General features: G+C 35.7%; 1 protein-coding gene across 6 annotated transcripts in view; it reads left to right on the top strand.

Moving 5' to 3' along the window:
* Window positions 1-25678, top strand: part of VPS13B (vacuolar protein sorting 13 homolog B) — a 746538-nt gene that overhangs the window by 619008 nt on the left and 101852 nt on the right. For all 6 annotated transcript variants that reach the window (XR_004382801.1, XM_032858607.1, XM_032858609.1 and 3 more), the window contains exon 40: window positions 22607-22803. Coding sequence is in view for 5 of the 6 variants with exons in the window: in XM_032858607.1 (XP_032714498.1) it covers window positions 22607-22803 (197 nt within the window). In the remaining variant the exon portion in view is untranslated. The remainder of the gene's footprint in view (window positions 1-22606; window positions 22804-25678) is intronic.

Raw genomic sequence — 25678 nt, 5'->3', positions numbered from 1 at the left:
TAAGAGAACTGAAAATAGAACCATGAGAACTCTCACTGTGTCCAGTAAATAAACAGTAGGTTAGGAATTGTGGGGCTTGAATAGTATCCCCCCCGCACCAAAATTCATTTCTACCCAGAACCTCAGAATGTGACTTTATTTGGAAATAGGGTTTTTGCAACTGTAATTAAGTTACAATGAAGTCATACTAGATTAGTGTGGGCCATAATGCAATGATTGGTATCCTTGTAAGTAGAGGGAAATTTGGACAGAGACAAATACAGGAAAAAGGCCATGTGAAGACAGAGGCAGAGGTTGAGGTGATAATAGCCACATGCCAAGGAATACCAAGGATTGCCAGGAGCAGCCAGAAACTGGGAAAAGGCAATGAAGGATTCTTCCCTAGAGCCTTCAGTGGACCATGGCCCCGCTGACACCTTGATTCTGGACTTTTGGCCTCTAGAACTGTGATAAAATAAATTCCTCATTGTTGGCTTTTTTTTTTTAAGATTTATTTATTTTTGTTTTAGAGAAAGTGGACGAGCAGGGTGAAGGGCAAAGGGAGAGGCTGAGGGAGAGAGGCAGACTCCCAGCTAAGTGTGTACCCCAGTGTGGGGCACGATCTCACAATCCTGAGACCATGACCTGAGCCAAACTCAAGAGTTTGTCACTTAACTGACTGAGCCACACAGGTACCCCAAATTTCTTTTGTTTTAAACCAGCAAGTCTGTGGTAATTTGGTATGGAAGCTTCAGGAAACTCATACAGGAATCAGCAAAGTGGTTAGAGAGAAAAGACTAGGGACAACAGTGTCAGCAAATCCAGGCATAGTGAAGAGTTTAAGAAGCGTGGGGGATGCAGCAGTCTCATGACTACTTAGAGAGGACAGTCATGGACTGGAAAAAAAGAAAGCTTGACAACTTGAGGTCACTGTTGACTTGGAAGCTTTAGTCACCAAGGCACCGTGGCAGAGCCATTTCCCTATGATAGCCCATCTCCTTCTTGGGTTATGTGATTGGGTCACATTGGGTTTAACTGTTTGATACCCTGACTACACTGTAAGCTCCATGAGAAAACTGCACTGTTCCTCATTCATCCGTGTTTCCCAGTCACCTAGACAATGGAACATAGTAGCTGTTCAGTATTTGTGGGGCAGGAATGAAGGACAGAGAGAAGAAGCTAGAAATTAGAAAAGAAGTTATTAATTTAGTTTATGCTTGATTCTATGGAGGAAGTTATTGGTAGGAGGTCTTCTAATTAGAGAGTTGAGTGATAGGATTTATTCTTTAGAGATAGAAGATATTAGAGACAAGATGACTTAAAGTTATGAGGTGACAAGACCCAAGTTTTGGTCTATATCATCCATATGCTGTTGTACACTAGCCAACAGAATTTGATAAGCAGTAGCATGCTGAGGACAAAAAAAAAAAAAAAAAAGGTTGGGAAAAGACCCTACAGTTTCAGGACAGGAAGAGGTAATTTCTTTACTCCCCCCCTCCATTTAATGTATTCCTATTTAGAGCAATCCATAGTGTTAAAAGCATTATATCATAATCTCACTTAATCCTCACAAGGCCATAAGAACTGTTATCACTCCCATTTTACAGATGAGGAAACTAAGGGCCAGAGAGATTAAATAACTTTCCCAAGGGCATACCACTGCTGAATAGCAAAGGCAGGATCCTTTCTCAGGCTTTCTGATTCTAGAATCTACATTCTTAACTACAGGGATGGAGATATTTTAGATTGGTGGGGAAAATCAATGTCATGTTGATTTGGAGGTATTTCAGGGGTTCCTCTTGAAGATGTCCTTTGTGAAACACACTTTCACATGTAATCAGTGTTTCTTAAGTATTGCCTGTCTGTGGGATGGTCCAAAGCAGCAGCTTCCTGACTTTTTGTAAACACCTCTTGATTCCCATTCAGATTCTATATTCTACTCTATAATGCATTTTTATTAGCTTTACTATTATAAAAGAGTATTCTAGGTCATTAGCTACACTATTCTTTAGTGGAAGAGATCCTCTTACATTTTATAAAGTTGACCTAAGCCAGAGCATGTGTCAGACAGTTTCACTGTCTCTGTGTCACGTTTCAAAAGCCTAAACTTTTGTCAAAGAGTAACTGCAGATGGCAACCATTTTTCCACTGCTCTATCAGGCACATCGTGGTGAATCACTGTGTGGAGATCTCCGAATGTTGCCAAAAGCAGCTAAATAATATGTTGGTTTTAGGTTACTATTAGAAGGAATTTTGGTGAATGTGTTTTCTTGTTAACAGTTCTCTTACGTGTTGGACTGGAATGGTTTGCTTACCTGCAGGACAGGAGACAGCCTCTTTGAATTATCTCAAGGAAATAACACTCTTCAAAGGGCATTTTCAGTGAAGAGAGATGGCTGATGTGGCTCTTTGCTTTCGTGAGTGTCGCCATATATAAGCTGAACCAGGATTCTCAAAGGACTCATTTTCACCCCAACCAACTTCGTTAACACACTCCCAAACTTCATTTTACTGCGGTGATCTTGAGATGTACATAAAGTACATTCTGTTTTATATTTGTTGATTGAAAAATATTTTGCCTTAGAAAAATATTTGCTACATAAGCCAACTTTGAGCCATTCTTTGAAAACAGACAATAATTCCATTAATCTTACCCATGTATTCACCCTTTATCATGACCGCTTTTTTTTCTTCTGTGAAGAGAAATTAATTCCAAACATTGACTAGTAGCTTTTTCTCTTTAGTTAAATCACAGTGTATCTGTGTAAAATAGCAAGCTTTCAGACTTGCTTCCTATTTCATTAAAAGTTCATCTTAAAAGATGAGCACTCAAATTAGTGATTTTTTTAATCATTTTTAAAACACTCTATTAAGCACATTAAGAAAATTCAGAGCTAAACTTTGATCTAAGGTACTCTTAGTGATTGTTGTAGTGTGTTTAGTATATTTGTATATTCAGAATTAAAAAATGGTCTTCAAGAATCAACTTTCCAGCATCTTATCCTGTTGGAGATTAAACTTCATCTAGACACACAACCCTACATTTGTTCCCAAGCAATTCTTTGATCTCTTTAAAATTTATATACAGTGTTGAAACTCATAGTAGTTGTTTTATTATGATTATAAAATAGACCTTCCTAAATACTGTCATATTAATATAGTCAACATAGACCAATAAAATGACTAAATAACTAATCCCAGTGCTATCATCTGGTGGTTGGTAAAGAACCTCAGCCTATCAAGCAATTATTCAGATGTGATTGTGAGTATATTAAAGTGTATCATTTGATAGTATCATTAATGGCAATTTTTTGTATTGAGGTATAATTAACACATAACATTATATTCGTTTCAGGCAGGTAACATAATGATTTGATAGCTGTATATATTGCTAAGTGATCACCATAAATCTAGTTAATATCTGTCACCATACATAGTTCAAAAAAAATTTTTGTGTATGTGATGAAAACTTCTAAGATCTACTTTCTTAGCACCTTTAAAATATGCCACACAGTATTAACTCTAGTCACCATGCTGCACATTACATCCCCACAACATACTTATTTTGTAACTGGAAATTGGTACCTTTTAACCCGTTTGCCCATTTTGCCCACCCCCACCCTTGCCTCTGACAACCACTAGTCTGTTCTGTCTATGAACTTGCTTCTATGGTTCACTTCTTCGTTTCTAGATTCTACATATAAGTGAAATCAGATGGCATTTATCTTTCTCTGTCTGACTCATTTCACTTAGCGTAATGCCCTCAAAGTATATCCATGCTGTCACAGATGACAAGATTTCATTCTCTTTGATGGCTGAATATTTTTCCATCGTGTATATATACCACATTTTCTTTGTTCAACCATCAGTGGACACGTAGGTTGTTTCCATATCTTGGCCATTGTAAATAATGGGGCAGTGAACGCAGGGGTGCATGTATCTTTTCAAGTTAGTGCTTTCATTTTCTTCAGATATATATCAAGTAGTGGAATTACTAGATCATATGGTAATTTTATTTTTAATTTTTTTAGGTACTTCCATACTATTTTCCATAGTGGCTACACCTATTTATATTCCCACCAACAGCGCATGAGGGTTCCCTTTCTTCTAAATCCTCAGTAACAGTTGTAATTTCTCATGTTTTGGATTATAGCCATTCTAACAGATATGAGGTGATAACCCACTGTGGTTTTGATTTGCATTTCCCTGAGGATGAGTGATGTCAATATCTTTTCATCTGCCTGTTGCCCATCTGAATGTCTTCTTTGAAAAAGTGTCTATTCAGTCTTCTGCCTAATTTTTAATTAGATTGTTTGTTTTTTTGTTAGTGAGCTTATATAAGTTCTTTATATATTTTAGATTTTAACTCCTTACTGGATATATGATTTGCAAGTATTTTCTCCCATGATGGCACTTCCCCCCCTTCCTTTTTTCTTGTTTTTAATTCAAGACAATTATGACCTTTTCTAAGATATGAGCATGGTTTTATCAGTTGTTTCCGTTATATGAGCTCCATATTCTAACATGATTCCTAAACTGATTTTGAAGGAAGCTTCGAGCAATTTTATAAAATTTTAATTGGTATGCTTATTATATTATTCCTAAAAAGGAAATCTATCATTTGATAAATTGTAGTTGGGAAAAAAAACTTGATCATTCTCTTTGAAAAAAATAAGTTTCTGTTATGAAAAATTTCAAATACACAAAATGGAGGGAACAGTATAATAAACTCTGTATGTCTTTCACATATCTTTGGTAATTGTCAATATCCTGTTGTCCGTGTTACATCTGTTCCCGTCAGCATTTTTTGTTGATGCTGATATTGTTTTTCTAGAGTATTTTTCTTAAAGTCCCAGTTATATCACTTCACCCATTAAAAACTATAGTAAGCATTGTTAACAGATAAAGATATTTAAATATAATTTAAATATCTTTATCATAGCCAGCAAAATTAACAGTAATTCCTTGTTATCATATAGTCATCTGTATTTAATCCTCTTCTCATCTCAAAAATAGTTTTTAGAGTTGGTTTGTTTGAATCAAGATCCCACTGAGGTCCACACATTGTTTGATCAGTATGGTTTTTACATATACATCAGTTCCCTTAGTTTCATTAGTTTTTTCTCCTCCATGTCATTTATTTGTTGAAGACATTGGATTATTTGACCCATAGAATTCTCTAAATTTTACATTTTGATTCACAATTTATCTTTATAATGTTTAAATTTTCTTGTTTTCTGTGTATTTTCTGTAAACTAATAGTGGCTGTGGTGGCTTGATTATATTTCACTTGTGTTTTTTCTTTTTTTTTTTTTTTTTTTTTTTTTTAAGAATACCTTCCAAGGGACACAATATTCCCTCTGTTGCATCACAAGCAGACTCACATGGTGTCTGCTTATTTCACTTCTGGTGATGTTAAAACTGATCAGACATTATCAGTCTGATCCGTCATTATCAAGTCCTCTGTCACCCTTTTACACATTGATTATTCCATAGTTTGTCAGCATATTTTCTCCAGCCCACAGAAATAAAATTCACTGATTCATTCTTCACTAAGAGGGAAGAAGCAGCCTGCATTTATTGGGCAATTTCTGTGTGCCAGATTTGCTAGGCAGTTTACCTCCATTCTTTTGTTTGCTGTTTCCAAAATCTTTGGGTATTCCATATTGTCATTAGAGTTTAATAGGTAAAGAAACTACAAATAGAAGTTACTCAAGGTCATATAGCTAATAAGGGAACCCAGTTATGCTAGGTGTTGTTGTTTTTATTAAAAATTAACCTAGAAAATAGTAATTCTCATTAATATGTAGAAGTAGATAAAATAGATCAAAGCTAAAGGCCAAACTTAATCAGAATGGCAATGTCTACAGCATTTGTATTACCATCAATAAAGTGATGTTACTGTCCTGTAAGCTAAGTACTTCTGTGCCCCCGTTCTGTACCACTGGAGCCCAGCTACTAATTTCTCTCAGTCTTAAATATAGCTTTAATGGACTATGTAAGCTCTATGGTAGTTCATCTTATGGAAGGCCATGATGTCTGCCAAATAACATTTTTATAAAATGAAAACTATATCGTAAAGCATTTTCTAATACCGAGGCATGTTAAGCACTCCACTTTTGATGAGATAAATCTTGAAATCTTTTCTACATGTCTTAAACATCATTTGTCTTCACAATTTGGGGTTAGTGTCCAGAGCACCAAGTTGATGTCTATATGACCTCCCAAAGTCCTTTACAATCCTGTGATTCTCACACTGATGAATTCAAACAGGAAAGGATTATTGGGCCAAAACTCAGAGTATCTTCAGAGCCAGAATGTAGGAAAAGTTACAAAATACAGATGTCTGTCAGGGATGAGGTCCAAAGGGAAAAGCAGGCCAGAAGTTAGAAATAGATATGTTTTTGTACAAAAAATAAGGGGGGGGGGAGAAGAGCTTTAAATTTGGCTTTTAGCCAAAGGAATTTTTTAAAATACTTAGATCAAACTATTAAGCTGTAATATCCAGTTGAGATATAATAAAGTCCTGGGGTTGAGGATATATTCTTGAAAAAAAATCATAGCTTATTACATTCAAGGAAACTCAGACTTGTGCCAGATTTTACCTTTTAGAGAATCTATAATCCTATATTTTTCAGTCATGGGCAAAATCATCCTGATTCCTTTTGGAATTGTCAGCTTTTGCATATCAAGGATTATAAATGAAAATCAAAGCCTTTAAATATTGTATTAATCATGGAAAATAAGGCAAAAATGTTTATACTTTTTAACCCTAAAAATAAGCCATTCTCTTTTTTAATGGAAAACTATAAAATTAATACCATCTATTTTAATTGTTTACTAAAATTTTAAGGACTGCTTATATTAGGGAATATAAAAGAATTTGTTCTTTGTGGGTTTTCTTTTTTTACTTTTTTAAGAGTGACATGTTCCAAGAATACTTTTTTTCCCTTGGGCGGTAGGGTCAGAGTAAGAAGATCGTAATGGGGAACACCCACGAAGGTGCTGATCATTTCTCTGTGAATATAAAAATTGACCTATGGGCACAACTGTTTGTTGGGTCTCTCTTTTTTTTTAACCCTTGTCCGTACTATTTGTTCGTTTTCTATGTTTTGTGTTTTTTATTTCTGTGAATCTTATTAAAGAAAAATTTGCAAAGCTTGTGATGTACCCCTAAACAGCAAATTAGGTGTCTGTGGCTTTTCTTCTAGTCCATAATGTGTTATGAATTTAACTAAATTGTCTTAAAAAGCATTCCCAATCCTCATCTTTTCCACATTACATTCTTTCTACATGATGATTCGCTTAACAGGACATAGGTCACCACCAAATAATGGTGGTCAGTACAGCCAGAAATTCTATCTGCTAATTTATGAAGAAAGAGCCAGTCATTCTAGCCCAGGAAATTTGCTTCTCTGTAGATTTTCTAAGAGATGATTTTGCAAGACTTAGAAAATTATGGGTATCTATGAGAGCCTTCTTTGTTCCCTTAGCCACCTGAAACCTGAAAACAAACCAAGTGAACAGAGCTGTGGTCAGATATATTTGGTTGGTATGTAAATACACATTATTTTCTAACACACTGTGGTTGTTCTTAATGGTAAATCAGAGAAGTATAAGGCTAAGAGTGATTGGCACTAAACTACTCTAAGTCATTATTTCAGGCAAATTTGACATGACAGATAATAGGAAAAGAATCATAATCAATGTCAAAGGCATTCACGTTTTCTTGGTAAGGGTATATATCACAGGTATCCCTGACTCCTTTTCTTTTGCATTCCACTTTAGGGCTATAGTGTTGAGGTGTTCATTTGAGAATATAATTGTCTTAGGAATCTATACAGTCTACTTACATTTGCTTTATCAGATTTGAACATTCATATATTTTCAAATTCTAAGTATTTTGTGTGCTGTGAACAAAATTTAATTAGATACCTAATAACATAAAAATTAACACTTCCTGATTTTCAAGTTTATAGTAAAATACATTTCATCTGTTTTTTAAAATAGATACTCCCAATTACATTGGCACTTCTTATCAGCTAGATTTATGTATATCTGAAAAAATGACACTTCACATTTAATTTAATGGTATGAATTTTGTATACATTTATAATGTAGTATTTCCAGGTAGGGAATGCCTTAACTTGAATCTTAAAAAGATAAAACATATCTTGTACATGTATGAATTTGTTGCTTTTATATGTTCATTTCTTGATCCTTCTTCGAGGAAGCCTTCCCTGGTATTGTCTATCTCCCTGCAGGCTGGGAATGTTGCCCCTTTTTAGAACACCCATATTACCATGGGCCTATTTATATTACTGATTCCTTCCTTTACATCGGACTTCTTGTGGGCAGAGTTTGTATGACATCTACCTTTGATTTCCAGTACCTGTCATATACTAAGTGGTTGTTGACTGTGACTAAAAGTCCAAGATAAAATAGAATAAGATTAGCTTAATGCATTGAGACTGTCTCCTCAGAGTAATTGCCAAAGTAAGGCCCTGGGCTTTACATACTATTTTCATGATCTCTTTGTGGGTCTGTGAAGCCTACTGAATGAGCAGGGTGAAGACAAGGAGACCCTTGCAATAGTTCTGTTAAAAGTTTTGAACAAAGAGAGTAGCAGCTAAGGTTATGTACTTATTCTACCCAAAGTTCCTTTGAGGAAAGGCAGAAAATTACAATGATATCCAAGCTGGAGTTCCGTGTGCACAGATATGCATAGATAACCACAACACAAAATAGTATTACCTAATCCCATAAGAAGACTTTAAACTATGTATGTTTTGGGAGTTCAGAAGAGAAATCACTTCTAATTTGGATGATTAGAGAAGGGTGTTTTGTTGATTTCTTGGGAGGAGGTGAAGAGAATAGTTTTGAAAGGTGGATAAGATTTCAAGAAGCTTTGATGGAGACAAATTGAAGGCAGCTAAAGGCATATGTGGTATAAAAGTAGGAGATTAGTCTGGGAAGATGGGGAGGGGCCAGAATTTGGGCATAATTCCTTGGGAATGTTAATGGAATTTGCATATAATATCATTTTAACACACTGAGATTTATTCTCCTAGGACATTTATTCAGAATATCAGAGGTCAACTAAGGTTACTATTTTGAAAATTACACAGGGCCACCTGGGTGGCTCAGTTGGTTAAGCATCTGACTCTTGATTTCAGCTTAGGTCACAATCTCAGGGTCATGAGATTGAGCCCTGCATGGGGACTCTGTGCTCAGCACAGAGTCTGCTTGTCCCTCTCCCTCTGCTCCTTCTCCCACTCACATACATGTGCTTGCTCTTGCTCTCCCTCTCAAATAAATAAAATCTTAAGAGAAGGAAGGAAGGAAGGAAGGAAAAGGGAAGAGAGGGAGGGGGGAAGGAAGAAAAGGAGGGAGGTAGGGAAACTACACAGTACAATCTTCCCCTTAATTGGGAGCTGATTAGGCAGGCTTAGTATCTTTAATTTTTTATATTTTTTTCTTTTTTCTTTCTGTATGTGTCAGCAAATAATTCTTTTCATCATACTTCCATCAGAATCAAAATCATGAGTCACTCTTGCCTGCTTATTAGTAGCTTGTCTTTATCATAGAAACAATACCATTGAATAAATTAAGAATAATTGAGAGGTTAATTAATCACATTCTTATACATACATTTATGTATATGTGTGATATATATGAAATGTATAAAATATATATTAAATAAATGTAAATATTGTCAAAAATTGTGAAGAGCCTAAGTTTTACCTCGTTTGCAGTCTAACAGCTTAGCCTGCTGCACTCCCATGGATACTGATAGAAAACACAGAAGTGCTGGATGAATGGCAGCTTAATACCTACAACAGAGTGCATATGTGCTGGTTTATCAAGCCCCAGTTTCTTTAGGGCAACATGAAAAGAGCCAGGTGACACTTGCATACACAGCGAGTTACATTATAGGAGAGGAACCCAGAACTTGGGGAGCCTGAGTGTTTTAGAATGGGAGGTAAACATGCCTGCTCTTTTTTTGTAGGGAGACGTTATCTCCGTCTTCCATGGATGTTTGCTGTACATATATCCTTGAAAAGATAGTTTGGAACAAAGATAATGCCTTTACCTCCAAGACGTGTGGAAACATTATAGACTCATGGAGAATTATTTCCCAAAAGACATACTCTAAAGGACCTCTGTAAAGACAACAATATTCATCTAAATGAGGGATCAGCAAGCTACATGGCCTGAAGGCCAGATACAGCCCACCATCTGTCCTTGTAAACAAAATTTCATTAGAACACAGACAAATACTCATTTAGGTATTTTCTACCTCCTATAATAGGCAAAGTCATATAGTTGAAACAGATAGCACATTATTTGTGTGCGTGTGTATACACACACACATATATATACACACATATTTGTGTATATATATACATATTGAGATATATATGTATGTATATGTATCAAACACTTGAGGTGTATATGTATATATACCTCAAGTTTGTTGACCCCATTCTAGCTTAAACGTTTATGACAAGCCTTTATAAAATACACTAAGCTTGTTTTTGTTCTAAAATATTTTCAGATTTTTAAAAGTTACTCTGTAATCCCTTCTTCTTTCCAATTATTGAAAGTTATACTATCTGTACGATAGTTCTCATTGTAAAGGGTTATTAAGAGTGGTTATCAATGATTATTATATATTTAACTTTTTTAGTTTCAAGAACAATCATATAGCAAATTATTGCAGTAGAAGTATTTGGTTTATGAGCATTGCTTATTTGTCAGGTTGCATAGTTTTTAAATCCTGCACAATCAGGTAACTAAAATATGGGAGTCAGTACAGTAAAGTGAATAGAATGGGTTCTAGAATCCAATGGTCCAAGCCCTATAATTTATTATCACTGAGATCCTTGGCAAGTTGTGTAACCCTTTGGATCTTTCTTGTCCTCATCTAAAATGGATATGTCCTTAACTAACTTACAGAATTATCACTAGGATTGGAATAAAATCATGTAAATTTTGGCCCACTTTGTGTACACTTTAAAATATGAACTCTCTTCCTAAAATATAAACTTTAAGAAGCAAACCCTATATTCATACATTTATATTTATATAATACTGTACATATATATGTATTTCTTTATATACTTATATATTGCTTTAGAATTGGAAAGAGCTAGAATAATCTTAACCCATCATCCTAATTTTTTAGAGTTAAGAAAATTGAGGCTCAGATTGGTTACGTGACTTCAACTCAAGGTGACAAAAGCAGCTAGCAATTAAACTTAGATAAGAAATAAGCTCTCCCTGATTCTCAATTAGTGTTCTTTACAGTATACCATGTACATTTCATCATTTCATGCAAATGAATAAAATACCTGAACAGTTAGAGATGAGAGTAGAACACAGTACTGAGTTTAGGACTTGTATTCTTATTAAAAGAAACCATAAAATAGTAAAACTGCCTCTGCTTTAAGTTAGTTTTGACTCAGAAATTCTTAATATATTTTTGTTATTTCTCTTTAAGGAAAAATATTATCTTGAAAGATGTCATATTACACACCTGCATTTGCTTGAAACTTGGTAGCTTGATAAATTGATAAGATAACTGGGTCATATGTTAAGTTTTTTGAAAAACCAACCCAAACATAGATCCTAATAAAAGAATGTTACATATTTCCTTTTAAAGGCTAAAAAGTATTTCTCAGGGCTCTTAAATTACCATATTTTGATACCAAGGGAAAATAAAATCTGGACTTAGAGTCTTGTTTGTACTTAGAGGGTTTTCCGGACAGGAAGGCAGTCTTGATGCAATGCAGTAAGCCACAATACCAGTGGGGCATTACAGGTGAAAACTCTGCAGCTGTACCCCTTCACCACAATGTATTACAACTGTACGCTGGAATATTTCCTGTACAGAAATAGGGTTTGGTTAACTTTGTTTCCCAAGAGTAGATCACATTCAAATGTTATAAAATCATGATTTCCTGCATTTGAATACTTGTGGTTTCTCAACTGGTTCCAATATTTTAAGTTGTTTTTTTTTTTTGGTATGACTTCTATTAGTTGAAGATGTATAGAATCTTTTCTTTTCCTTCTTCAAAATCAACTAAAAAAGCAGGTACATATAAAAAGAAATAGTATTATAAACTAAAAACATTTGAGATTGCAAATATATTTGTATTGTGTGTCATAATTAAATGATAGATTTATACTTTGAAGTAGAAACCAAAAAATCAGCAAATTCATTGTCAGAATATGTTTTTATTCAAGATTTTTATTTATTCATTTGAGAGAGATACAGAGACAGAGAGAGCACAACATAGGGAGAGACAAATGGAGAGGGAGAAACAGACTCCCCGCTGAGCTGGGAGCCTGCCATGGGGCTCAATTCCAGGACCTGGAGATCATGACCTGAACTGAAGGCAGATGCCCAACCATCTGAGCCACCCAGAATACATTTTTTAGGTGCCCCCAGATTACATTTTTTAATATTTTTTAATATAAATATATAAATTTTACATTTTTAATAACTATTGAAAACTAATAACTATTGGAAAGTATCTCTACTCAATTTTATTTGTTCTGAGTAATGAATGTTTCTCCTGTTGTTATTATAAATAACTGATTATAAGAAATGTTATTCATATTTAGTACAGTTACATCCAATCATAATTATAAACAGAAACCTCTTCTGTATGGTATTTTTTTAGCTTATCAGGTTTTAATGATTATATTGTCCATTTATACCAATTTCTACATTTGCATTGTCTCTTCCAGTCACCCCTTAATCAACTATTTCATGCTCAGACCTTTCTTTATTTTAACTATTTACTTACCTACTCTCTTACAGTCATCACTTAAAAACTCTATAACCTATCTATCTCTAATCTTTCCAATGCATTCCCCCGTGGAATATATTTAGTGTTAATACCACTTTGATATTGTTATAAGTGGAGTGTATACTCTTAATGGTTAATAAGGTAAAATAACTGTCTATTACAGAAAAAGAGTTTCACTACAATTACTTTTTCAAAAGTTATCAACTAGGAATATTCCAGTATGAAAAGTCTCTGCTCCACCCCACCCCAGGGGTATATGTCAGGAAACTTTGAGGAAATTGATTAATTTTAAGGCTGCTTAAGGCTGTGGATAACAGATAAACTTTTAAGCTAACTAAAAAGTTTAAAAGGAAAAGCTGCAGAATGAGATGTTTACAGAAGCTTTGAAAAGTTCCAGCAGATACCTGGGAAACCACAACAGCATATGGATGCTTAGGGCTGCGTTCTTGCCCCAGGCTCTGCACTTGCACAGCACTGACCTGAGAAGGTCCTGCATTCTGACCTCTGGCTAACCTTAAGGCTCTGCGTAAGCAGGAAGGGAGGGCTAAGGCAGAGTTGAAAGCATGTCCCAACAGCACATAGAGCATCTCAGCAGACATGGGGGCTTATTGGTTCTAGACTATTAAGGAAATCTGTAATCATTAACTGACCACTAAGCTCACCAACTAGAGACTAGTGGCCATATGATAAAGAATACATACTTTTTAGAACCGGTTCATAAATGTTACTAGACACAAACAACAATTACAACAAATAGCAATGACAAGAAGCCTTGGGCAAGGGAGAGAATCTGATTTCCACAGTTGCCACTGTTTATTAACAGTACAATAGTAATAGAGTTAATACTCATTAATATAATAAAATTTTGTATCATTTTAAATGACTAGTTTTCAACAAAAAATTATGTGATATGCAAAGAAACAAAGTATGGCCCATAGATGGGAAAAGTAATCAAAAGAATCTGTCCTTCAGAAGCCCAGATGTTGACCTTGCTAGACAAAACTTTAGCCACCTATTTTAAATATGTTCAAGAATCTAAAGAAAGCCATGTTTATGGGACTAAAGGGAAATATGAGAATGACTTTGTACCAAATATATCAATAAAGAGATAGATATTATAAAGAAAAAAGAATCAAATAGAAATCCCAGAGTTAAAAGGTATAGTAATTGAAATGAAAAATTTACTGGACGGTCTCAACAGCAGATTTGAACATGGAAGAAAAAATTAGTAAACTTAAAGATAGGTTTGTTGAGATTATTGAGTCTGAAGAACAGAAAGAAAAAGAATTAAGACAAATGAACAGAGTCTTAGAGACCTATGGAATACCATCAAGTGTATCAAGCTATGCATTATGGGAATCCTAGAAGGAGAGGAAAGAGAGAGAAAGAATATTTGAAGAAATAATGACTGAACACCTCCCAAATTTGATGAAACTTAGTGTACACATCCAAAACTCAGAGAACTTCAAGTAGGAGAAACTCAAAGATTTCCACACCAAACCCAATCAGACTGTCAAAAGACAACTTTTTGACTCATCATATATATGTGGGATGATCAATAAGATCAACAACTGATTTCTCATCAGCAACCATGCAGGCCAGAGGGAGAGAAATAACATATTCAAAGTGCTGAGAGAAAAAAAAGAGAAAACATTTGCCCAATTAAGTAACTAAAAAGACTGGGATAAATGATAAAGATCAAAATGGATCCCACATTCAGATTTATTCCCAAGAATACACTTTAAAGAAATGGGAACATGGAAATTGCAAGTAACACATTATTAGGTGTGTTTTTCTTCTTTAAGGGTCAAATGAGTTGAAGAGCGTAAGATTTATAGCCAGTAGGTCTGTCTTACTAAATGTGTGTTCTAGAACATGATACCTGACTTCTCTGGGCCATGGTTAACTTATCCTTAAAATGGCAATAATATTTTCCTCACTAAGGTAGTGTATAAGAAAAATCTTTGTAAATTGTAAGGGACTATTCACAAGGTAGTTTCTTCTGCCACAGCTGCTGTCAGTATTATTATTACAAAACAAAGGTGATGTTGAAAAAAGCAGCTATTCTTCCCCCTACTCACCTGTTGACTTGGCATCCTGAGAAATCTGGAAATGTGGTGGGGAGAGTAATAAAAGTGATGTCCTCTGCTACAACCAGGCTTTAATAACTAGTCCTGAACGAAAGTTCCAGCTTTATACTCGCTAACCATCCCTATGTAGCTACTCTGCCTCTATTTTGTCTAATACAAACTAAAAGACAGTTGAAGCAAGACTGATGGAATCCATCACTTGCTAGATCTCCTCCTCCCTACTGACTCTTTATTATTCACATAAATACAGGGAAGACCCTTTCTTGGTATCCTTTTCCTAGGTTGCTTATTATGACTGTGTGGGCAAAGGGGCAGTGGCCCAGCTTCAGCAGGCCCTGCACAAAGAAATAAGAGTGATTTATCTATGAGGACAGATGGGCACTTGCAACCTTGCTAATAGTCTTGGCAGTGCTATTAAGTAATAAAAACAAATTAAGTGCCAAAATATTCTTTGTACCAGAAATATTTTTAAATAGCCAACACACATGCAAATCTTCCCAAATTAGCCATCAAATGGAAACAAATTGTGGAATAACATTTTAAATGCAAAAATACATGTGCTCTTACCAACTGGCAGATATACAACCTAAAATATATTCATATGCAAAGACCACATATGCTTAGAGTACAGTTTATTATGTATGGCTGGCTAATTTTTTAGATTCTGTCAAATAATGGATAGGAAAACAAAATGTTATAAAAAATATATATAATCTTGACAGTCATTTGAAATGTACCATGTGTTACATGTGGAATGTTTTCCAGTGAAACCAATTTACTTGTTCCCACTTCCCATGACTCAGTATTAGATATTCAAGCTTTCTAAACTATTTTTTGGCAACCAAACTTCCTTGGAATAGTCCTCTTCAAGTTATTCAGTGCAGGCATTAATAATAAATCCTCAGTTATAGATATGTAACTAAAGATCATTCACATCATCTCTTTCAGACCTAAAAGCACATAATAAAGTTATTTAAACAGATCACACAAAACAGAGCCCAGAGTTATTCCTTGAGAATAATTAATTGCTACCATATGAAGCACAATATGACTGCATTCAATTGTCCGTTTAATTGTGGTACTACTAACCTAGAGATTAGCTGGGCAATGTCAATTCCTAACTGAAAGGCAAAGGAAGATTAGTGAGCTAATGAAAAGTTTGTTCAAAGTGGATGTGATTGCAGAATAAAATGGAGGGGCTCAGTATACATAAAACAAGATCGTTGTAGAATAGAAGACTGTTTAGGAAGGTGAAAGTGTTAACTTTTCAGCACCTAACTACATTCATTAGTTTAAAATTTTATTAAGCATATACCAGATACCAGATTTTGTGCTATGAATTCACTGGAGAAATAGCTGGAGTTCTTTAAGAATCCCTCTCAGAGAACACACACGATGCAAGCCAGACCTCAGGAGCAAATAGTAGCGTAACTTTTAGAACCACAACCATTGTCTCTAGCCCTCCTAAATCAGGACTCATTTTCAACACATGGTTCTCTTCCCTCTCTCCTAGTCACTACCTGAACTAGGAGATTTAGCCCCTCTTTTAAATAAATAAATAAATAAATAAATAAATAAATAAATAAATAAATAAAAGATTTTATTTATTTCCTTATTTGACAAAGAGGGAAAAGGAGAGAGTGCACACGAGTAGGGGGAGGGGCAGAGGGGAAGGGAGAAGCAGATTCTGTCCTGAGTGGGAAGCCCTATATGGGGCTTCATCCCAGAACTCTGCAGTTATGACCTGAGCTGAAGGCAGATGCTTAATCAACTGAGCCACGCAGAAACCCCAAAGAATGATCTCCTCTTGTATGGATAGACACTGACTCGCATCCCTTTTTCCTCCTCTCACCGACCTTCTTTCTACCTCCCAAACCCTTCCACTGAGCCCTCTGGAACACTTGATTTGTGAACTCCTCTAAATCTCAATCTCTTCTTTAAGCATTTCCCCTGCCCCTTTACCTTAGATAAAAGTCTTGCTGTACCCTGGGACTCTGTGCACCATTGTAACCCTCTAAGGTGGAGACTTCATTCCCTCCATCTCTTTTTACCTCAAGATCAGGAGATAAGATACTCTTGTTCACCAGTGCCACTTGCCTTTGCTCTTCTATCCTCGTATAAAATCTCCCTGCTCCTTTGAGACTCATTCCATCTAATTAATTGTCCTCCCCACCCCTTTGTTGTTGTCGCCTACTAACTTTTTCATCACTTTTCCAAATTCTCATAAGTCTCTGGCCCATGGCTTCTTTTTTCTTTCTTTCAATTTTTTATTTAAATTCTAATTAGTTAACATATAGTGTAATATTAGTTTCAGGAATAGAATTTAGTGATTCATCACTTACATATAACACCCAGCGCTCATTACAAGTGCCCCCCTCAGTACCCATCACCCATTTAGCCCACCCCCAACTGACATCAACATCCTTGCAAATGACCCAGCCAACAGCAAGTCCTGGACCTTGCAGTCATCCCAACTGTTCTGCCTCCTCAATCACTCATTCCAGCATCTTATCTCACTTGTGGTCTGTCTCTCCAGCCTGCTCACTCAGCAGGCTCCACCATGGTCATTTGTTAAACTATATATAAACCTGTAAATATCACATAGAAACCTATCTCTTCTTTCTCCCTGTCCATCAGCTCACTCTGTTTTCTCATCCCCTTTTAGCCAGTTTATATTCTTAATCCATCATTTAAAACACCCTCTTGCAAATAAACACTCTGAACTCTGATGCTCTGTCTTTCCATTACACTCTCCAGACAAAAGGCTAAGGCTGGGCAAACCTAGAGCCATGTATCAACACATTAACTCCCTCTTCTACTCTTTAGAATAGCCAACTCCTTACTGCAGATTTCCACTTGAATAACTCATTGCTACTTCTAACTCAGCTTGCCTAAAAATGAACTCATGATCTCCCCTCCTCTACCCCACATATACCACAAACCTACTCCCCCGTGGGACAGATGAGTCTTACCCAACTTTGTAAATGACCTCAGCACTCACTCAGTTGCTTGGGCCAGAAACCTGGGAGTCAACCTTGACATCTCCCTCTCCTTGTATCTAGTCAGGCAATAAAGTTTTATGTCCCAAGAATCTCTCACACATCACTCTGCTGCCACCAACTATACTCTAGGTATAGACCATAGTATTCACTTCCTGCCTGGTCCTTTCACATCCAGGCTTGCCCCTTTTTAATCCATTCTCTATACAACATCCAGAAGCTTTTAAAAGAGACATCCATTTGACCCATTATTTCTTTGCTTAAAACCCTTCAAAGACATCCCACTGATGTGAAGGTAAAGTCAAAAATCCTTAACATGGCCTAAAAACAGTAGTTTTTGTTACCTGCATTTCACAAATGAGGGAACTGAGGCTCAGATTCATTAAAAAGTTGCTCAAATTGTAGAGCCATGACTTAAGGATTTCATCCTATGGGAGTGCCATACCAGAAAGACATTTTAAGATGGAGAAATAAAACACAAAGATTCTATCTGTATGGTTTATAAGTTTATGACTCAATGTGTATCTGAATGGATAACTGACTAAAATTACCTTTAAAATACTAGTTATGCTCATTTTAGCTTTCCATCAGAAGTCTTGAAGACAAATACATCCTTGTAATGATGGAAGGGATCAAATATGCTTTAGCAAATGTACTCACAGACATCCAATGTAGTATGATTTTTTTCAACAGAAGTTTATTTGGAGTGAATTTATTAATATCCCTTTGTTAACCAAGAAAAATAGGGTGTACAAAGGCAACTCCTAACAAACACATAGCTGAGATATTTGGGGATTTATTTCTCTAGTAGTTTTCTATTGTTTTCTGAATTTTCAGAGTTGTCTGTAATGTTCAAATTGAAGTATGTAACCACAGAGCCAGCCTCACACAAAGTTGTGAACTAAATAAAGTTTGTCTTTGGCTCTCTTCCAAGTCTTTCTTTTTGAACTCTTCATAACTCCTCCTCCCCTAAGTGCCAGTGTTGGTACAGTCCACTTACATTGCCCTTAAACTGCCTCATGGCTTCCCACAATGGTTCCCAGCTTGGATTACCTTATATTATGGACCTATTCCAACCCTCGCCTTGCACATCAAAAATTACTAGATTTTTTTTCCTTAAAGCCCCACTCTGCTTTCCGATGTGACAGCCAATTTTCATAAGCTATTATATATTAATTTTAATGGAGAACTTCTGGAGACAGTACCAGAAACAAGTCTTTTCTTTTCACTGTACTTTCTGTGTAACCTCCCTACCAAGAAGATAATTTTGAACTTTACATTGTATTGTTTGCATTACAGAAAAACAGTAGGTTTTTAAATATGCTTTTCTAAACTCATTTGCCCTCTTCCACATCTTACCCACCTCTGGTTATTACTAACCTAAACCAAAGGACTGACTCATTGGCAGTCACTGGCAGTCTGAGGGGAGATAAGCCATGAGATAGTCCTTTATCTCTCAAGTCATAGCCAACATGGAGGACCATGTTTTAATAGGCGTATAGCAGAAAACGGTATTGAACTATGATTACAGTGTTCCTGCCTATCCAGGTTCAAGGCTTATTATTTTCTTCTTACAAGCCCAGCCCATCGTTAAGAAATCTGGCAAGTAAGACTGTTTATCACAAACTCATAGATCCTGGTAAAGATGCCCAAGTTTCAGAAGTGTTCTTTGAGCATGAGAAGGATAAGTAATTCATGGCTAACATTTTTTAAGCTTTTACTATGTGGTATTATATGAGATGCTTTGTCTCTTTTGATTCTCACAATTCCTGAGATAGTTCTGTTACTCTTTCCCTTTTAGAAATAAAGAAAATGATGTTGGAGAAATTGATTTGCCCAAGAACTCATAGCTAGGAGCTAGGAATTGAATCCCGTTAGGTTTGACTCCAAAGTTCATGCTTTCATCTTCTGTACTTCTTTGTGGAGAATTTTTAATGTGCCAGAGAAGGACTGAATCACCCAGTTTGTGTATATTCCTTCATTCATTCATTCATTCATGAATTATTCGTTCAGCAACTTTTTTTTTTTTTGAACATTCACTGTATACACTTTGCCAGGTGCTATGAAAATCCAAAGCTCAGCCAAATGGAAATCATTCCCTCAAGGAATGTGCCTACGAGGGAAGATGTCATGTATAGAAATAACTATAACATGAGGTATACAGACATAAGAGCTATGAAACAGCTTCCCTTTTAAAAAACTATTAGAGTTCAGAAAAAAAGAGAGCATTTCTCCATCTGGGGAGGTGAAAAGGCTCAAAATAAGGTGGTATTTCATTTGGACCTTGATAGATGGGAAGGATTTAAATATGAGACAATAAGAAATGAAGGGGTATGCAGGTCTTTTAGGCTGAGAGAGAATATAGGAACAAAGACCCAGAGAAGGGAAAGTTAGAAAAATGTGGGTCATGGAAAGCATGAAGGGAGAGAGAATTTCAAGAAATGGTGGGTAAAAGTGGATTACTATGAATGTGTTACTTGTCCTCATCACTAAAGAGAACACACGCTTCTGTTGCATCCCCCTGTCTCTTACTCATATCCAGTTTCTTCCCCCCTTTTTCCCAGTAAGCATCTCTCCACACCGATGCTCAAGTCCCTCTTTAAAGAAAAGAAACTATTATGGGTGGAGAGGTAACATTTATTCCCATTGAAAGATTAGGAATCATTATTTAGAAAAGAAAAGGAGAAATCTATTCATTTGGGAAGCTTCTGTTAAGATCCTAGTATGTCCAAAAACTGTTAGATGCTAAGAAAAATTTTTTTACATAATGTGTCATTTTTATACAAGGATCTTAGAGTTGACTAAAGGAGACAAACATGTAAATAGGGAATTACAAAGTGTGATGAGTTTTATGATAGAGGAGTGTATTAGATATAGTAGTGACACAAAAGAGGCAGCAATCAGCTCCGAGGATGGTAATTAGGGAATGCTTCTGAAAGAAAAGACACACCTGAGGACAGTCCTTTTTTTTTTTTTTTTTCCCAAAGACAAATGGGAATAACCCACATGTTCTATTTTAAAGCTTTTTTTAAAAATTAATAATGTACCTTGGATGTCTTTTGTGTTAGTATATATAGATATTCCTTATTCATTTTAGTGGTTGTATAGTAATCCATTTATAGATCTGCATGTGATATTTAATCCCCTATTAATGGATATCTGAGTCATTTCTAATTTCATGCTAATATAGCCAGTGCTGAACTAAATACACACTTGTATTGGAATCTCTGTAAACAAATTCTTAGACATATACTTCCAAGCATTTAAGTGATATTGCCAGATTGCCCTCCAAAAATGCTGGATGGAAATGCTTATTCCCTTACCCGTGCAGACATTGGAGCTGTCCGTCTTTTAAAACTGCCAGAGTAACAAATAAAAAACACTATGTTGTGAATCTGAATTTGAATTTACGTATTAGTGAAGTTGAGTATCTTTTCAGGCTTACTGGCTGATTACTTTTATTTTGCTGTGAACTAATTAGTGTCAGAGTCTGCGGTTTTACCATATACCAGCTAATAAATCAGCCTGTTAGTGTTCCGTGGCTGCTGGCAGAAGATGTAAGACTCACGGGTCAGAAACAAAGAACATTATTACTCCGCGCACAAGTAACATGAGCATCATGTTTGTACTGGTTCCTCTTGCCCGCAGGTCCCACAAGGGCAATGCAAAAGGGCCCTCGAGGATGGTAGGCGTGCAGTGGGTATGTGGGACAGCCAAGGAACATGGAGCTTGTCAAATCCACTCCTTTAGAGTGAGTCTTCTCTTTGTCCTGCAGAGAGACTTTCCCACATGCCTCAGGGTTGTTCTCTGGAAACACGACCTACCTAAGAACTGGCCCCAGTTAACGGCTTTCAGGGCCTTGCGTCCTAGTCATACCTAGCAATGACATGCAGGGAAGTTCAGGGCCCATCGCTAATTGCCTTTTCCAACATACTTCCTTTTTAAATTTTTTTCTACATGCTTATTTATCATTTTGTCATTGATTTGTAAGCTCTCTCTGCTACCACAACAGTTACTCCTGGAACTATCATAGAATATCACCTATCTTACCCAGTTTGCTTTTTTTTTTAATTTGATTTATCCACTGTGGTTTTGTGAGGTTTATGGGTTTCATGCGATACTTATAAAAAGCTGCCCTATTATAAAAATATTAACCAATTTTTTTTCTCCTCTGCTTTCAGTTTTGGCCTTTAACATTTTTGTCCTTTGGGAATCTACTTTCATATAGGAATGATGTAGGGACCCACTTTGGTTTTACCAAATGGCTGGACAGTTCTTGCAACTTCATTTCCTGTCTTTCCCTACTTGTTGGAAATGGTATCTTCCTGACATACTAAAATTTATCAGTACTTCATCTTATACTATTTTTTGGTTCTGTTTCTTCTATTTGTAGGCCACTACTCAAACCTTATCTTTTAACTGCTATAGCCTTATAATAAACTTAACACCTGGTAGATATTTGTTCCTCATTTTTTTCTCTTTTATTTAAAAACTTTCTTGGCTTTTTTTCATATATTCTTGAATGGGTCTTTTAAAATAAAGTAGGTAAACAGGGTAAATATAACTATGAAAGAAATTCTGAACTACTGTCTTTTACAGACATCCCTTTCTAAAAGTCTTATTCATATTATAACTTTGATGGTTTAATTTGCATTTCAACAAATATAGAACTGTATCATAGTTTGTATTTGCAACTTCTAAAATCTTTATTTTAATATAGATTCCTTGTAGTTTGGAATACTGGGATGAACTCCAGAAGGTTTTTGTTGCATTTCAAGAATTCAGTCTGTCTGAAAGCAAAGTTTGTGAGCTACAGTTGCCAGATATCAATCTTGTGAGTGACCAAAAGAAACTGGTATCCTCGGATCTTTGGAGAATTGTCCTGAACAGCAATCAAAATGGTGCTGATGACCAAAGGTAAGTTGGCAAAAAAATGAAATAGTGACATTATGCTGGGAAACAGTCATTAAGTCCTCATATCTAGTGACCCCTTGCTTAGCTGTATCTCAGCTGGCTAGCAGCTGCATCTGTACAAACCACAGATGAGAAATAGGACAGAAGACAGAAGCTGACATAGCAAAGTCTGCATACTAAAAATCCTGTGTTATATGCATAATATAGCTCTGTGAGCCCTCCTAATAAGAACCTGTTCCTTCAGTATAAAAACAGAAAGTGCAAAAAACAAACTACCAGAAGAAAAAAAGAGCCATCCTGAGCAAAAAAGTATAAAGAAAAGAACCATTAATTCTTCAACAGACTCTTAATGATGCAGTAAATAGTATGTGTTAATGATAACCCTGGGACATTAAGAGAAAGGTTAAGTAAATCGTATTGTCTCCTTCTAAAAAGGTAAATTTTGGAAATATTTCTTAAGTGGCTTAATTTTTTTCTTAAAGATTTTATTCATTTGAGAAGGGGAGAGAGAGAGAGAGAGTGTGTGCACAGCCGGGGTGGGAAGGGGGGGAGGAGAAGCAGACTCCCCAGTGAGTGGGGAGCCTGTTGCCTGACTCCATCCCAGCACCCTGGGATCTTGACCTGAGCCAAAGGCAGATACTTAACTGACTGGGCCACCCAGACACCCATCTTAAGTGGTTTAAAAAAAAAAAACTTTAAAATACCTGTAGACATTTAAAAAAAAAAAAAACTTGGCTAACCAAAATGACTTCTACCACAGGCTTTCTAGGTAGCTCTACATTGTATTTGGCCATAAAGAATCCTAGAACTGTAGACTTCATCATGTGTTCTATATCATGTCCCCACAGCTTCCTCCTACAGGATATCTGATTAGTGGCAAAAGAGGGCCAGACTGTCTTTGTTTTCAATGTTTGTCTGCTTAATATGTCTACTAACTTAGAGTAGGAAAAAAATTGGCTTTGGTAACCTGTTCTTCAGCCCATCTTCTCATTTACATGTCCCTATTAGTCAAGACTTTCTGTCCGACAAAAGACAAGAAAAAGATACTAAATCAGAGTCTGTGGGATAGTTTTCTTGGGTCATATGGTAATGCGTGTACCATGGACTCAGGCCTATCTTGCCATCTGTCACTCTCAATGTCCTGTTCCAGTTCTCCTGATGAACTGGCTTTAGCATTATCTTACTCCTCTTATATAATCCATTCTTTTCTCTCCCCAAACAACAGTCTGGCACTAACGAAGAGAAAAAAACATCCATCCTTCGTAACATCCCACAAATCAGCTGTTTTCTCTTTTCCGTGTTACCTTTATTTTTGCCCATGAGTGTATGCCTTTACAAGGTTATAATCATAGCACAACATTTAGTGTTCTGATTCCTTCTTTATATTATAAAGAGTTGTGAATGCTTTCTCTCTTTGTTTTTGTTAATAATACTATCTGTTCACTGAAGAGTGGGAAAATAAAGAGAATGCCGTCACCCGTGATCATATCACACTGATAACTTCTATTAACATTTTAACAGTAGCTTCATTGTCTTTTCCAGTTATTATTCTGTGTGCTTAATAATAATAGTGTGTTTTTATACTTTATATGTTCTATTTCCAGGTCATGTGGGTTCTTTAAGAATAATTGCTTTCCTTTTATATTACCTATTGATTATAAGTAGTAAAAATATAGTAGAGGTGTGGGATCTTAATTTCACCTATATGTGGAATTCAGCAATGAAAAGAATACCCTTCCCTCAAGAAGTTAGCAAATGCATAGGAAGACTGCCTATTCCAAGCACAGGTTACCTAGTCAGAAACCAGGAAATCTTAGAAAATAGAGTTGTAAGTAACAAAAATGTTTTTAATCTGAGTTTCATTAATAGTATCAAGTTAGAAATCATTTCTTGATTCTAATTATGAAAGAATGTATTTTCAGCACTGGAAGAAGCATTTTCGACAAGGTTAATTCCTCTGAATCTGAAACATTCATAAAAATTACTTTTGTGGTAAGCTTAGCACTACAGAAATGTGGAACCTTTAGGGAATGGAAATTTATGCAGACAATCAAATTCAGGCAATTTTTCACCAAGCTTTTGACATTGTAATCACAGATCTTTTGTCCTCACCTGGGATTTTTCAAGTTACCTAATATTTCACAATTGATCTTGCTTTGTTTGACATTAACCATTTTTCAGATAGAATTTGATATTAATGAAATTAAATTTAAAGAGCTGGTTTAAAAGTCAACTTCGTAAGACCCTGCTAAGACACTTTGCAAAAGGGATAGTAAATAAATTTCATCCAGTTTCTAGAAAGTAAACATCACAGCTTCAATAATATGTCAGCATTTTATGCAGAAAGAAAACTGCTACAGTTAGCTCCAGTGTATTCTGTCATGAGGAATTTAGAACCTGACCCTTTATGATTAGAGATTATCTTATAAGTAATATTCTCAGTGGTTTGAAAAGGATATGCATTAGACTGTTGTACGTTCTAGGAAGAAAGTTCATAAAAGCAAGTCTTATGAAACTTAATCTTTTTTTTTAAGTTAAATGAATATTTATTGTTATATGAAATTGCCAAACATAATTAGAAAGTAGTTGTATCATTTACAAATCTAAGCACAATGTATGCAAATTTTTTTTGTTAACAGTTTGAAAAACTGTGTTTTTTTTTTAATTTTTTAATTTCTTTTCAGCGTAACAGTATTCATCGTTTTTGCACCACACCCAATGCTCCATGCAATCCGTGCCCTCTCCAATACCCACCACCTGGTTCCCCCAACCTCCCACCCCCCCCACTTCAAAACACTCAGATTGTTTTTCAGAGTCCATAGTCTCTCATGGTTAATCTTAAGAAAAAAGAGGAAGAAAAAGCAAAGAGCATCTTGCC

The sequence above is a fragment of the Lontra canadensis genome, unplaced genomic scaffold, assembly GCF_010015895.1.
Source record: "Lontra canadensis isolate GAN:19392208 unplaced genomic scaffold, GSC_riverotter_1.0 scaffold15, whole genome shotgun sequence".
NCBI lineage: Eukaryota > Metazoa > Chordata > Mammalia > Carnivora > Mustelidae > Lontra > Lontra canadensis.
The sequence above is the reverse complement of the archived record's forward strand: the minus strand, read 5'-3'. Positions and strand labels throughout refer to the sequence as shown.